The following is a 16,178-nucleotide window of genomic DNA, read 5'->3' as shown; positions in this document are numbered from 1 at the left end:
TTTCTCATAAAATTCAGATCTGTATTTCCATATTTCCAATATTATGACTTTTTAAAAAATATTATGATTTTATTGTCAAAATTATGACTTATGGTCTGAGTATAATCGCATCTGTAATTCTTTGGTAATTTAAAAACGAAAAATACGTAAGTCTGTTATTTGTTTTAAAACCAAAACAGAAGAAACGTTTTTGGTGTCAGAAGAAAGAAAAAAAAGAAAAAAAACTGGTCTCCTTTTGGTTTTTGGCAATTCGTTTAATCATTATTTAGTTTGAAACCAAAAACAGAATTTATGTGGTTTGATTTGATTTTTGATTCTAAACAAAAATGTGATCTATTCTTTTTTTGTGTCCTAACAAAAGCAACAAAACCAAATTCAAGAAACGGTCCAGTTTATGGTTTTTGCAAATTCATTTTTTCATTTGGCAAAAATAGTAAAATGGTGGACAGACAGGAAGAGGAAGTGAAGCGTAAAAAAATTCAAAATAAGAGCCAAGAGGACATAAAATAATCATTTTGTTGTCAAGTGTGATAATCTGTGTCATAATCACGTGACCAGTAGACCTATCCTTGATGCCTACCTATAACAATCTCAATGCAGCGTCTCCTCTTCTTCTTTTGGCACTTTGTAGCAGGTGCCTGCCACCACTGGAGACAGGACAGGTGGGGAGAAATATAATTCAGTTTGATATTAGTTTCTAGGTAATTCTGCACTCCTGCCAAGAAGCATACTCAAAACAAAGAAAATTAGTGCCTGACAATCAAGTTAAAACGAGACAACACGGGCCAGCTCTCTGGGCTCTGTCTTACAGTATCTTACCTTGTCTGCTCCTTTCCTCCCGTCCTCTGTTTGCTTGGGCTTCTGATAAAAATAAATCTGCTTCTGAGGCTCCCTGGCCTGAGGGAGGGAGACAGAGAGACATACTAAACATCTGTCAGCCTGTATAGAAATGGGCCATGGCAAAAGAGCCTTTCAACAAAAATGTTGTGTGAATGGAGACGTTTTTCAACAAACTAGCATAACTCACACATCACCTGCAGAATCATGGTTCGGGTCATTTTGTCAAACAATGACTACAAACATTGACTGTAGCCTGAGCTCATGTCTCACATATGTCATATATTTGATGTAACTGTAATAGACTAATATCTAATGTTGATGTTAGCCGCCACAAATAAGCACGATTTAGTTCATGTATTTGGATGTAACGTGAAATAATCAGGACCGAAACTGTAAACCTGTGTTGCTCAACAAGCTAAACTGCATTAATCAAACATTTAATGGTAAGATGGTAAAGTAAAGTTACCTGTTGACTGACGCACGACAGAAACAGCTCAGTTTGCAAGTGACTGTGCTTTCACCCGTTTGACTGGTTGCTTGTAATAATTCTAAAAATTGTTCATGTCATGATGTTACTTTTTTTCTCAAAATATTATGACTTTTTTCTCGTCAATCAGAAATTGTCTGTTTTCGTTTTTTTGGTAATTTGTTTAATCATTATTTAGTTTGAAACTTAAAACAGAATTTATGTGGTTTGATTTGATTTTTGATTCTGAACCAGAAACAAAAATGAAATCACGGGATCTATTAGTTTTTTGTGTCCTAATAAAAGCAACAAAACCAAATTCATGAAACGGTCCAGTTTATGGTTTTTGCAAATTCATTTTTTCATTTGGCAAAAATAGTAAAATGGTGGACAGACAGGAAGAGGAAGTGAAGCATAAAAAATTCAAAATAAGAGCCAAGAGGACATAAAATAATCATTTTGTTGTCAAGTGTGACGTGAGCAACTTCAGTAAGCCTGGCTAGCAATCGCTACCATACAGCTAGCCTACTGTACCCTACAGTTCATGATGGTTATTGATAATTGCAGTGTTACATGAATGTGTGTTTACGTGCTGCAATGTATGCATGTTCACATTTAGTGTTGACTTGTTGTCAAAAGCTGTTGTGGGTTTGTTAAAATTCTTCACAGGATTAGGACAGGAATCTCAGTGTCGTAGTTGTGTATTCTCTCTCGTGTTGTCTGATGAATCAGGTACAATTGTCACTGTTGAAAGCACCAACTAGTAATTTATTCTGAAAACAACAGATTTACATTCTGTAGTAATAAGCTCCACAAACCGCTACTGCAACAGGAAAGGGATTGTTGGTCAGCAGTTTCATTACAATGAAGCTAGCAAGGTCACAGATAATGTAGTGAGTTAAACAAATTACACTACAGCAACCCAATTTCATCTCAAAAGCATTTCATTGAATTTGAAAACCCTCTTGAATACACCACTTGCAGAAATAACACTTATACTCACACTTACAAATAAAACAAACTTATTAAAGTATTTTAGCAGAGCTTATCACAAGTCAACTCACCAAAACGAAAGTCTACATCAAACTGGTAAAAACAGTTTGCATCTCACTCAAGTCTGCAGGGGCCCAGTGGAGGACGCTCATGTTACACACAACAAACCAGCCCCCCTGGGAAATTAATAATAATGCATTGTAAACAATTTTCTCAAAAACAAACTAGGAAAGTAATGGCAAGTAATGGCCAATAACTGATAAACAGCATGGCAAATATAGAAAGTAATTAAACAGACAATTTCAGAGAATCAGAATACTTAGAGAAACTATAAATACACTCATTTTTTATTTCATTTTAAAAATGAATAAGGATAACAACATATCATCACAGGAAAGGTAAAATTCTGATTCTATATATGTAAACAAGAACACAATAAATGATCTTCTGGAACCAGTTTCCAAGTTTTGAGAACAATCTGCAATCTGTACTATTGATCCAAAATGTAGATCATATGCCAAAGTAAGGTTGTCCGCGATAAAAGTTCATCAGATCGCTTACGCCTACCAGCATGTGTGACTGTTAACTATGAAGCTACAATCAGCAGCTGCTTAGTTTAGCATAAAGATGGCATTAAGACTGGCTCTGTCCAAAGGTAGCAAATTCTGCGAACCAGCACCTCTAATTATTCATCATTTGCTAGATGTTGTGGAGAGGGTAGATGGTATTGTGCACCAAATTTGTCCTCAAATATGTTATTGAAGAGAAACTATGTTAAATGTACTGCATGACACCACAACAACATTTCAAAACTTTTGTTTGAAGTCTATTTCTGTTTTGCATGACTTTATTCCAACTCAGAAACCAAGTTAAAAGCAGTGACTTCATCTTTACATTAACCTTTACTCTTTCTGACAGATTTGTGCTATTCAGCTGCACTTTTCAGAACACAATCCATGTAGAAAAGAAAGCAGATATTCAAACTCTGGGCTTGTCAGACTAGACTTCCTGTTACCATGGTAACCATGTTTTCTTTTGAAATGAGATCATTTGCAGCTTGACCCATGACATCATTTCCTCTGGCTTTGATGTGTGATGTCATCATATTCTGTGGCTTTAATCACCTAGAGAATGTTGGCATTATTCTAAAACTGCATGCAAACTAGAATCACACTAGTGCAAGAAACTGTTAGACAGCGCAAAGCAACAAACATTCTGCGTTCCAGGAACACGTTTCCAGAGTTTGTGATACAAACAAACTGATTTAAATCGTAACTGGTTAAATCGTTTTGACAACGTTTTGACAACATTTTGACAACGCATAGGCGTAATAATGGAGAAACACACAGACATCGTGGAAGACCAATTTAGGAAGGTCTCTATGGAGAGCAGAACTGAACCCATAAGCGGAAATAAAATGTTTTCTGCTGAAGATATTCCAGAGATTGTGAGGATATTTGAAGAGGCTGATGCTGATGGCTCTGGAGGGCTGGACATGGAGGAATTTAGTGTAGCAATGAAGCAGTTTTATGGTTCTGTGAATAAGGACGAGCTTGAGGTCCTCCACATGCAGATTGATGCAAACTGTGACGAAACTGTGGACATTGGTGAGCTCCTAAACTTCCTGTTGGATAGAAAGACAGCATCAGATCGTTTAGATTTTAAAAATCAACCCTTTCCCTTACCTTTCAAAATTATACCTGTGGATCACCACAAAGAAATCGTTCGTCTGTTATTCCGTCCCTTCGGGGATGGCAAGGAACCTGATCATAGTTCGAATGCTTCGAGAACACAAACCAGGGCTTACCAGAAAGGTCAATACCTCTCCATTAGCTCAGATGGTATCTTCAACTTCTGGACTGAAAGCTTTGGCACCATCGTCACAATTCCACTGAACAAGTCAAACCAACCTCTTGCTCACAACAAGAAAATGCATGTTACTGACATGGTGTACCTGGAAGAACTCAAACAGGTGGCTATCTCCACTACTGACAGGGAACTGTCATTCTATAATTGCAATGAGTTCCCTGACATGTTTGTAGTCACTAACTCTTTAATCGTAGAGGACACCATAGTAAATGCCATGAACTACTGGTCCAATGGCACTCAAGCAGTTTTTTCCTTTGGTGATACAAAAGGCGATTTGTATGTTTTTATTTCCAAGAATGTATGCAAATATGGCCTCTTCAATCCATCGTGCGGGGAAACCTTTGCGAACAACTATACAAGAGTTTATGTTTCTGATCTGTTAAAGAACCCCTCTGAAGACTGTCTATGTTTCAGAGTTCCCCTCTTTAATGATATATGCGATCAGATCCGATACTTTCCATCGATTGCCTCATTCGCCATCTGTGGAAGTTCATCCAGGACTATGGCCCTTGCTGCCCTCCACAGGCCACAAGGTCAACTCACTAAGGCCAAATCAAAAATCAAAGCCCTAAAACTCTTTCAGAGCAAGGGAGATCAGGACTTTTTCACGTGCGTTGAATACTCCACTTCGACTGAACGTCTCATTACTGGGGGTACAGATGGCTTACTGCGGCTGTGGGTGCCCCACAACACCACACGCTGCAAACTTGTGTTAAAAGGACATGCCAAAGCTATCACCCACATTATGTTTAATCATAGTGACAAAATATTTGTCAGTTTATCTGCAGACATGAATGCACGCGTCTGGTCAGAAGAAGGCTGGATGTGTAGGCAAAGTTTCCAGGTGAGTGGTATGGGACGGGCCCCAATCTCCAGTGTGTGTTATAACACACATAACAATGAGTTAATCTTTGCAAATTCAAATATAGGAAAATGTATTGGCAGAGGAACTGATATTTTCCAAAACATGCTAACATCCCATGACAAGCCTGTGTGTTCTGCACTCTATCACAGCATTTTCAAACAGGTCATCTCTGTTTGCCAGAATGGTGTGGTGAGAGTGTGGGATATCTTAACAGGAAAGACCGTCATGCAGTTCAAGGTCAGCCGGGATAAGCACATGGGGCTCACTGCCATGTCATTTGATGAAGCGCAGCGCAGACTGATCACAGTTTCCCAGGATGGGAAAGTGAGACTGTGGAACTTTAACAGTGGAACGGAGCTTGCTGTTCTTCCTGTGACTGTGCCAAGGGAGGTGACAGCTATTGTCTGCATAAACAATAGGATGTTTGTGTCAGCAAGGAATTCCAAGATCATTTTTGACCTAGATATGGAGGGAGATGCGCACCGATTTTTGGAGCACAAATATTTAGATGACGTTTCCTCCTTGGATGTACATGAAAACACACTGATTACTGCCTCCAGCAATGGAAATATCGTAATCTGGGATGCCGACACTGCCAAGGTCCTCTACTGGATTAATGGCAGCGTGAGCCCACGAACAAACTGGCCAGACAAACGTGCTCAAGGACGGACTGGGATCCCTGCTGATCTGAAGAAGCCAAAAAATATCATAGATGCTGAAAGAATTCCTCTACATAAAAAATCGACATGTCTGACAGGGGCAAAGACTACTGTGTGTACCAGTCCTCTTATTAAATGTCTGAGGACCAGGGTGGTCTCTCTTGGCACAGCCACACTGCTGACCTCTGCAGATGGCTACATCTATGCCTGGTCTGTTATTAGCAAGGGAGGTTTGATAGGAAAGTTCAGGGCTGTGAATGATGAAGGTGCAGTCATTACCACCATGTCAACCGATGTCAGTGAACAGATACTATTGACGGGGGACAATACCGGAAGGATTTATCTGTGGGACATTCAGCGATTTGGGATTAAAACACAGGCAGACAAAGGACCATTTGAGAATACAAATGGGAGGCAGGTATCACTGTGTCCACCTCCACTGTTGGGCTCCTGGCAAGCTCACAGTAAAGGGGTGGTGAGTGTTATATCGGATCCCACTTGTAAAAACATAATTACTGCAGGTCTGGACAACAATGTCCGGCTATGGACGGACACAGGCAGCTGCATTGGCGTCTTCGGGAGAGACCAATGGGATTCTACACCATTCTGCCCTGAGGAGAATGCTGACCAGGAACAGGCAGAAAGACCCCGCACAGCAGACACAGGAATCACTGAAATGCCTTTCCTTGAGTCTCCACCACCATCGCCACCTATATCACCACTACCTAATTTTCAAGACCTCTTTGAGAGAATTGACGAGGCAACCGCAGTTCAGCAGGAGTTTCCACCAATAAGAACTCATGCTGAATTTTATGCCAAAGTCAAAGCGACGCGCAAGTTGTCAGAACGTGCCCTTGCTAAATTAGATAAAATTGCCAACGACATAGACATGGGCGTCAGTTTACAGGAGGAAGACAGCGATGCGGACGAGCAGGGATCTGAAGACACAAAAAAGCATGGATGTTTTCCACCCATCTCTGAAAAAGTTCAGATCACACATAGCCAGACCCAGTCCAGGTTACACTCTAGTCAGACCACGCTAATTAGAGGTGGCACTGACCCTAAACAAAGCTCTCCTCAGACAGCACCCCCATATTTGAAATGGACTAGATCCAATTACGGACGACTTGTGCTCAAACCCAGTGCCCCCCCACCATGTCCACCAAAGGATTTCATCTATGAAAGGGCTCATCCAAATCACCCCAAGCCACAGCCGGCTCAGACCCCACTCACCGCAGGCTGCACTGAGGCTACCAAGAGCTTGTCACACAGTCGGAGATCGTCTAGTACAGTGGAGCAGGGGTCTGAACACAGGACAAAGCACCCAAGCTTACCACCCATCTCTAGAAAGGTTCAGTTCACACACAGCCAGACTCAGTTTAAACCACAGCCAGCTCAGACCCCACTCACCGCAGGCTGCACTGAGGCTACCAAGAGCTCGTCACACAGTCTGAGATCGTCTAGTGCAGTGGAGCAGGGGTCTGAACACAGGACAAAGCACCCAAGCTTACCACCCATCTCTAGAAAGGTTCAGTTCACACACAGCCAGACTCAGTTTAAGCCGCAGCCGCCTAAGACCCCACTCACCACAGGCTGTACTGAAGCTACCAAGAGCTCGTCACACAGTCAGAGATCGACTAGTACAGTGGAGCAGGGGTCTGAACACAGAGCAAAGAATCTACGCTTACCACCCATCTCTGGAAAGGATGAGCTTTCACATAGCCAGTCTCAGTTGAAGCCACAGCCACCTCAGACCCCACTCATGAGAGGCTGTACTGAGGCTACCAAGAGATCACCACTCACACAGAGATCTGCTAGTACAGTGATGCATGGATCTGAAAACAGAGTAAAGCATCTTCGCTTACCACCCATCTCTGGAAAGGTTCAGTTCACACACAGCCAGACTCAGTTTAAGCCACAGCCGCCTCAGACCCCACTCATGAGAGGCTGCACTGAGGCTACCAAGAGGTCGCTGCACACACAGAGTTCGTCTAGTACAGCGGAGCAGGGGTCTGAACACAGAACAAAGCACCCAAGCAGCTTACCACCCATCTCTGGAAAGGTTCAGTTCACACATAGCCAGACTCAGTTTAAGCCACAGCCACCTCAGACTGGGCTCACCACAGGCTGCACTGAGGCTACCAAGAGATCACCACTCACACAGAGATCTGCTAGTACAGTGATGCATGGATCTGAACACAGAGTAAAGCATCTTCGCTTACCACCCATCTCTGGAAAGGTTCAGTTCACAAATAGCCAGACTCAGTTTAAGCCACAGCCGCCTCAGACGGCGCCCCCCACAGGCCGCACCAACACCACAAAGAGCTCATCAAGATTCAGCCGGGGAACATATTAACACACCGTACAACCATTCACAGGGAGCACCCTACACAAGCAACACCCTTCCATAAACACTATGGAGGGGTGTTGCCTGTGTACGGTGTGGAAAGGGGTTTACAAGTGTGTTTCTGGGAAGGGTGATAGGCCCCCCTTTCACCCTTCCCAGAAACACACACGGGGGGGCATGAAGGTGCAGTGGTTAGCACTGTTGCCTCACAGTAAGAGAGGGCTCTTTCTGTGTGGAGTCTGCATGTTCTCCTCATGCCTTCGTGGGTTTCCTCCAGGTGCTCTGGTTTCCTCCCACTTTCCAAAGACATGCAGGTTAGGTTAACTGGCCACTCTAAATTTCCCGTATTTTCTTGTGGGTTTTCACCAGGTGCTCTGGTTTCCCCACAATACTTAATCAATAAAATAAATTCATTAAATAATACATACATGCTCTGCAAGTATTTGATTCATTTAACAGTTTCATTAACAAGAATGACTCAATCTGCTATTGGCAATGTTTCTGCACCACAGTAGTGTTTTTTTAATTTGTCTTCACCATCTTAGACAACAAGGTGACTTTTCTTAGAAATAATGTATGTACAATGCACAACCGAATGCCCAACAACTATACATAGGACACACACACACAGACACGTGTGCTTCAGTGAGACACAATGGTTTACATAAATACTTTTATGTGAATGTTCATTCATCATTTCATTCCAGTCATATACATTTTTTTGTCTAAAATGCAGGATACATTGAAAAATATATGTCTGTAGTGGTATATGTAATGTGCACTTTGTGTACAGGGGCTTGACTGTGGTTTGACCATCTGGCAACCTGGTGCATGCAGAACAACAATAAAAGCTCTAAAGACAGTGGAGATTGGAGAATGAGTCTCAGAGATTTCCAAATAACTTAAACCCCTTGAAATAAATAAAAAGAAATTGAATCATGGCGTAGGAGGTAGGATTTTACCATTAAAGACTGAAGGGTTATGCTGCACCGTTTGCTTGATAATCATACTTTTAAAACCATAGACTAAATTTTATTTGAGTTTGGAAAAACTGCACTAATTATGTAAAAAAACAGTGTTAATGAATAAGTACAGTGAGGGTGGCCTCATTTTTTTTTGGACAACATTAAATCTGAAATCCAAATGTAATTGAATCAGATGGAACTTCAAGTATCTGACCTCCAAATCATCTTTTTGGGTAAAATCGCAAACAGAATCATGATTTACATCCTATTTTTATTGTGAAAGTCCTGACTGGAAGTTGTATCTGTGTCTTTTCGCCATAGTGACGTTTCTAGAACTTTTCAAGCACAATGTTGCTTCTGTGTACAAAATGTGTCACAACCAGTCACACTTTTTGCGTAGTTCACAGGGACTATTCGTGCTGTCAGCACTGTTATTTCTTTGAGGTGCTGTATGTAAGTGTTTTGATTCAACGTTTTGTCGCTGCTAACCAGCTCGCCCTGGCTCGTCCTGCAGCCTTGTCGTCCCGTGGGCGCACTGTATCTCCACTGTCTGCAGCTGGTGACAGCATTTCCTGCTCTGTTCTGGTGGAGAACATACACTGCTACACCAAGCTCACAGAGACTGCAGAGCAGAAGAAGGACTGAGATCTTTTAAGGTCAAAGTATATGATTCACATCATCATAACACATTTTCAAAACAAATGTGCTAAGTTGCACTCTGTAAAGCTCTGACTGGGGTAGGGATCTCCAGAGCAGCAGAGAAGGGAGCCATATGATCCATCACTGAAGCTGCAGAGAGAGCCACCAGGTGGCTTTGGATGGAGAGGGCAAGCCCGTCGATCGTTGCTGCTGGGATGCAAGTCGGGACCTGATCAACCCCAGCTGGGTCAGCTGTGCAAGGGGTCTGATGTTGCAGGACCGGAAACCCCCTATGACCCCAGGAACATCACTGAGGATGCATCCTAGTGCATCTGAGAGATGCGTCTTGCATCCTGCATGTCTGGGACAACAAGAATAGGTTGGTTACTGGTGGAGAGTCAGCTCACAGCATGACTGACTTAATTACAAACCAAATCAATCAACCTGTTAGTGGTACCCCAGTGACAGGGGCCCAAAATAATAAGAGTCATCAAGTACTGAATACTTGCATTTGAATAACCAGCAGATAATGTTTGACTGTATTTTACCAAGACTTTGTCTTTTCACAACACATCAACACCTCTCATTGTGTCACCATCCAAATCCAGACGGACAAGAACACTGTATCACTGACCACTACGTCACCATTTAGCCCTTTTAGGATATAATGTAGTATGAAGTCTCACCAGACTCAGAACTATAGAGTCGAGTAAATGAACGATTTCATAAAGGTAGACACACTTGACAGCGTTTCAGATACCAGCTAAGTTTTTGTTTAAAGCACATTTTTATCTCATGTTTTCTCCTTCTTGTTCTTTGAGGCCTGAGATTCTCAACTTCCAGCAGCGTTTGTATCTTTGTACCTACTACTCTTTCTTTTAGTTGGGCATTTTCTTTCTCCAGGTCTTTTCTTCCAGCGCTTTCATTTTGGATTTGATCCAGTGATTCCTCTTTGTTATTCAGACTTCTTGTGCCGACTCAAACACCAGCAAATAGGCCTCAGGTTATGTTGCCATCTTCTCAGCTTGTGGGAGCTTAGTTGGACTTTCATTCAGTGGACGTCTTGTGCTCAAACTGCTAACACTGTTAGCACTAGCTTTGCTTGATTTGGATATTTCTGTCAGGATAGGAGTAACACCAATAATCATTTGCTGTCTACAGAGGCACAAAACCATAACGTGCCCTGTTCACCATCTTGATGTAGATCTGCACGAAGAACGACTTAACTACTAAAGATGTAAATAATATATTGTTCATTTTGATAGTTGATAATAAGTTGTTGCTTGAATTATACTAGTACTGCAAGGAAAATGACCTCCTAACCTCCTAACCTCACTGTAAACCCATAACCCAGTAACCCTAATCCTAACCTAAACAAGATTCTAACAGCGACCTTTAAACCAAGTCTGAACCCTCAAACTGACCTTTGAAGGTGGGAGGAGCAACCATTTCAACTGCTCCTAAATGTCTTATTACTGATCTGTGAGGTTTATTAATGATGTGGAAGTGTTGATGAAGGTGTTTCTTTCAATTCTAAAAGCCCTGCCTGCTGAGACAGCAGCACCACCGTTTATCTGTTGTGTAGCTCTGAAGCAGCCTCAGCTTCTTCTACATCACCGCCTTTACAACCTAACATCCAATAAAAGTGCAGCTATCACACACAAATACACACACACACACACACACACTAAGAACATCAACTTTACAAAAAGATAAATGTCAAAGTTAAATGCTTGTGATCCTGATGAACTCAGAGAAGTGAACAATGGTCTGAAGTTTCTGTTCTCTCCACCAGCGTTATTCAGTCACGGATGGTCATGGGGCGTGTGTGTGTGTGTGTGTGTGTGTATGGTTGTGTGGTTGATTGTGGTTGTCATGGCTCCTCTCCTCCAGGTGGAGGCGGTGTAGGACCAACACACGGCTCTGATTTCTGAGGGTTTCCATGGAAACAAGAAGAAACAGGAACAGTGATGGAGCTGATGGACGGTGTGAAGACGTGGTGTTCGGGGGGTGTGTTGTCCCTCTTGTTTGTTGACCAGTGGACAGTGTAAAAAGCCTGGGTCCCGCTGTGTTACTCAGGCTGCACCACAGCGTCTATTCACGGGCGCGATCCCACTACTGAGCGGCACGGGGGCTTTGACCTGCTCCGTCTCCGACCTGGGCCGGTGCACCCCTCCTTAGGAGACCTGGTGGTCCCGGGCTCCCCCAGGAGCGCCATATCCATACCGCGCTTAGTGCGGACACCCCATCTACATAGCCCGCTGCAGCTCAGAACCCCTGAGCTCAAACGATCCACCAGCCTCAGCCTCCCGGAAACTGGGATTACAGGTGCGCGCCACCGCTCCCGGCGGGAGACCCTTCAGTCCAGGAGGTGTTTGAGTTTTACAAAGGTGACGTCATCCGGTGGCGGCCTCCAGCGGTATCTGGTGACAGGAAAATAAAGCGCCGCTGCAGCATTGAAGGCTTCTCAATGATAAAAGCTTCTTTTCATAAAAACAGACTTTATCATCCCGTTACTGAGTTTCTCATCCTTAATAATAAAAACCTCAGAGTCAATCACAAAACAACGGTGAAAATCACAAGTTAGGTCTCACCTGAAAATCAATAATCAGCCAATATCCCGGAATGTTGTCGGGCTACACACTCTCTCTGTAAGAATATGTTGCACCACAGTATTCTGTCACACACAACCATGACAACATGCACCGTGGAGCTGAAACCATCACATGAATCAGTGTGGTCACTTCTGACTCCAGGTCCAGAGCAGAGTTCACACACATGAAGAAGAGCTGTCCATGGCCCTGACCTGTCAGCAGAGTCTGGAACACAACAGGAAACAGCTGGAAGCAGAGTTTCGGTTATATTGGTGGAAAATTAACACTTTTACTGACACTAAAATGTACAGTTTGATGCTGTTCATGGAAAATACAGTATGAACTTGTTTTACAGTTAACTGACTTTTTCTTTTACAGTACCTCACAGTTGACTGATTTGTTTATGATTTGTGATAATTGGTTTGTAGTTTTTTACACCTATATTTTAATAAACCTATTGTCTTTTACCTGATGAATACTGACGTAGCAGGTTAGACACATAGGAACAGTCACACTTCATAAGATTAGAGGTGACAATAGAGCTCACTGGTTATCAGTCAAACACAGAACATGAATCAAAATGTTGTTAGTTAGTGAGGAACAGAGTAAAATCACTGCTTTTTAATCACGTGTTAACAATGTGAGAGAAAAAAAACAAAAATCAAGTTGTGATGTGTAACTTTTCTTCATTAAAACAACTAGAGCTTTGTTATATATATTTTTTTGTGTTATGTAGTGGTTCCCCTGAATGTTATTCAATAAAGATTTAAGAAAAGTGTTGCAGTTACTTTCCACAGGGTCAAAATTGACTTTTCTCCTGTTTTCAGCCACATTTAAGATCCATTTTTTTCACACCTTGGTCTTTTTTCACTATATATTTTAACCGGATGAAGGATTTCAATCATCAGACGTCTGTGGAGAGGAGGAGACCTCTGCAGATTATTCAGCTCCAGGCAAAAAACTCAATTTTGTTATGTTACAGCCTTATTCCAAAATAGATTTAATTCATTTTTTACCTCAACATTCTACACACAACACCCCATAATGACAAAGTGAGAAAAGTTTGCTTGAAATTTTTGCAAATTTATTAAAAATAAAAACCAAAAAACATCATATGCACATAAGTATTCACAGCCTTTGCAATGACACTCAAAATTGAGCTCAGGTGCATCCTGTTTCCATTGATCATCCTTCAGATGTTTCTACAACTTGATTGATGTCCACCTGTGGTAAATTCAGTTGACTGGACATGATTTGGAAAGGCACACACCTGTCTATATAAGGTCCCATAGTTGACAGTGCATGTCAGAGCACAAAACAAGCCATGAAGTTCAAGGAATTGTCTTTAGACCTCTGAGACAGGATTGTATCGAGGCACAGATCTGGGGAAGGGTACAGAAACATTTCTGCAGTATTGAAGGTCTCAATTAGCACAGTGGCCTCCATCATCTGTAAATGGAAGAAGTTTGGAACCACCAGGACTCTTCCTAGAGCTGGCCGCCCGGCCAATTTGAGCGATCCGGCAGAAGGGCCTTAGTCAGGGAGGTGACCAAGAACCCTATGGTCACTCTGACAGTGCTCCACAGTTGCTCTGTGGAAAGAGGAGAACCTTCCAGAAGGACAACCATTTCTGCAGCACTCCACCAATCAGGCCTATATGGTAGAGTGGCCAGACAGAAGCCACTCCTCAGTAAAAGGCACATGACAGCCCACCTGGAGTTTGCCAAAAGGCACCTGAAGGACTCTCAGATCATGAGAAACAAAATTCTCTGGTCTGATGAAACAAAGATTGAACTCTTTGGCCTGAATGCCAAGCGTCATGTCTGGAGGAAAGCAGGCACCGCTCATCACCTGGCCAATACCATCCCTACAGTGAGGCATGGTGGTGGCAGCATCATGCTGTGGGGATGTTTTTCGTCAGCAGGAACTGGGAGACTAGTCAGGGTCGAGTGAAAGATGAATGCAGCGATGTACAGAGACATCCTTGATGATAACCTGCTCCAGAGCGCTCTGGACCTCGGACTGGGGCGAAGGTTCATCTTCCAACAGGACAACGACCCCAAGCACACAGCCAAGATAACAAAGGAGTGGCTTCAGGACAACTCTGTGAATGTCCTCGAGTGGCCCATCCAGAGCCCAGACTTGAACCTGATTGAACATCTCTGGAGAGATCTGAAAACGGCTGTGCACCGACGCTCCCCATCCAACCTGATGGAGCTTGAGAGGTTCTGCAAAGAAGAATGGGAGAAACTGCCCAAAAATAGGTGTGCCAAGCTTGTAGCATCATACTCAAAAAGACTTGAGGCTGTAAGTGCTGCCAAAGGGGCTTCAACAAAGTATTGAGTAAAGGCTGTGAATACTTATGTACATGTTATATTTTTGTTTATTTTTTAATGACTTTGCAAAAGTTTCAAGCAAACTTTTTTCACTTTGTCATTATGGGGTATTTTGTGTAGAATTTTGAGGTAAAAAATGAATTTAATCCATTTTGGAATAAGTAACATAACAAAATGTGGAAAAAGTGAAGCGCTGTGAATACTTTCTGGATGCACTGTATGTCATGATGTTACCCAACACAGTCTTTAGTTATTGTTTTGACTGAGAGACCCCTGGAGGCAGACGTTATAGACTGTGTTTAAAAGCTGAGCTAAAATCTGTGTGTGTGTGTGTGTGTGTGTGTGTGTGTGTGTGTGTGTGTACTTGTACTTGCTACATAGTAAGGACCAAAAAAAGTATTTTACTAACAGAGTGAGGATTTTTTGGGAAAGTGAGGACATTTTGGCTGGTCCTCACTTTTTGAGACACCTTCAAATCACATTTTGAGGGTTATGGTTAGAATTACCGTATTTTCCGGACTATAAGGCGCACTTAAAAGCCTTTAATTTTCTCAAAAAACGACAGTGCGCCTTATAATCCGGAGCGCCTTATATATGGATTAATTCTGGTTGTGTTTACTGACCTCGAAGCGATTTTGTGTGGTACACGGCGCTCACGGCGCTCTGTCAAAATGTTCTAGTACGACTTTGGTAAACTACAAAGCCGCACCGCTTGCAGCATTACGGGTATCGTAGTCAGGAGCGTCGCGGAGTAATACATACTGTGCTTCACCATAATATTACAGTGTGTGTGTATAAGGACCTATAAGGAGTTATTGTGAATACGCTAACGTTTGATTTAGTGGTATCAGACTGTGTTTTTTTTTACGTGTTACAACTGAACAAGGTTGAGAGTTATTGTGAACGCGTTTAATACAGTTTGACTGACTTATCTGACTGTTTTGTTTCGCTTAATGCGCCTTCTAGTCCGGTGCGCTTTATATATGAAAAAAGTTCGAAAATAGACCATTCATTGACAGTTCGCCTTATAATCCAGTGCGCCCTATAGTGCGGAAAATACGGTTTAGGTTAAGGTTAGGGTTAGGCACTCGTGTGATGGTTAAGGTTAGGGTAAGGGGCTAGGGGAATGCATTATGTCAATGAGTGTCCTCACAAAGATGGAAGTGTGTGTGTGTGTGTGTGTGTGTGTGTGTGTGTGTGTGTGTGTGTGTGTGTGTGTGTGTGTGTGTGTGTGTGTGTTTTAACCTTGCTTTGGGCCCTATCCTGCAGAGGATATGGTAATCCTGCTTTATGAGACAGACCCCAGACCTCCATCCCATAGGACTTTAAAGTTGCCTCTTGAAGTTTTACCAAGCTGCAGCAGTTTTGCACAGAACAGAGGAAAAGTTTCTGATGTGCAACAGCGATGCAGAACTTTTCTTATACACACAAACTGAAAGTTGTAACTGCTCCCAGCAGTTCCATCCATGACCCACCTCAAAGCTGGAGACATACACAACCATACAGACCCTTATGTTTCTGTTGGATCCTCACACACACAGTGATTCAGTATTGACCAAGAAGATACTGTCAGTGCTCTGATACCTTTAACCAGCAGTCACAGAC

The 16,178-nt window shown here is 42.5% G+C and overlaps 1 protein-coding gene across 1 annotated transcript; it reads left to right on the top strand.

The window, feature by feature from the left end:
- Positions 1-1,587: 1,587 nt before the first annotated feature.
- Positions 1,588-11,976, top strand: LOC139613632 (WD repeat-containing protein on Y chromosome-like). Its single transcript, XM_071470435.1, has one exon. It carries the CDS (start codon positions 3,633-3,635, stop codon positions 8,046-8,048), a length of 4,416 nt encoding a protein of 1,471 aa, XP_071326536.1. The 5' UTR covers positions 1,588-3,632; the 3' UTR covers positions 8,049-11,976.
- The last annotated feature ends 4,202 nt before the right edge of the window (positions 11,977-16,178 follow it).

This window comes from Trachinotus anak, unplaced genomic scaffold, assembly GCF_046630095.1.
Source record: "Trachinotus anak isolate AG129_WGS33_773 ecotype Australia unplaced genomic scaffold, CSIRO_AGI_Tana_v1 ptg000032l, whole genome shotgun sequence".
Taxonomy (NCBI): Eukaryota; Metazoa; Chordata; class Actinopteri; order Carangiformes; family Carangidae; genus Trachinotus; species Trachinotus anak.
This window is presented reverse-complemented; position numbering and strand designations above follow the sequence as displayed.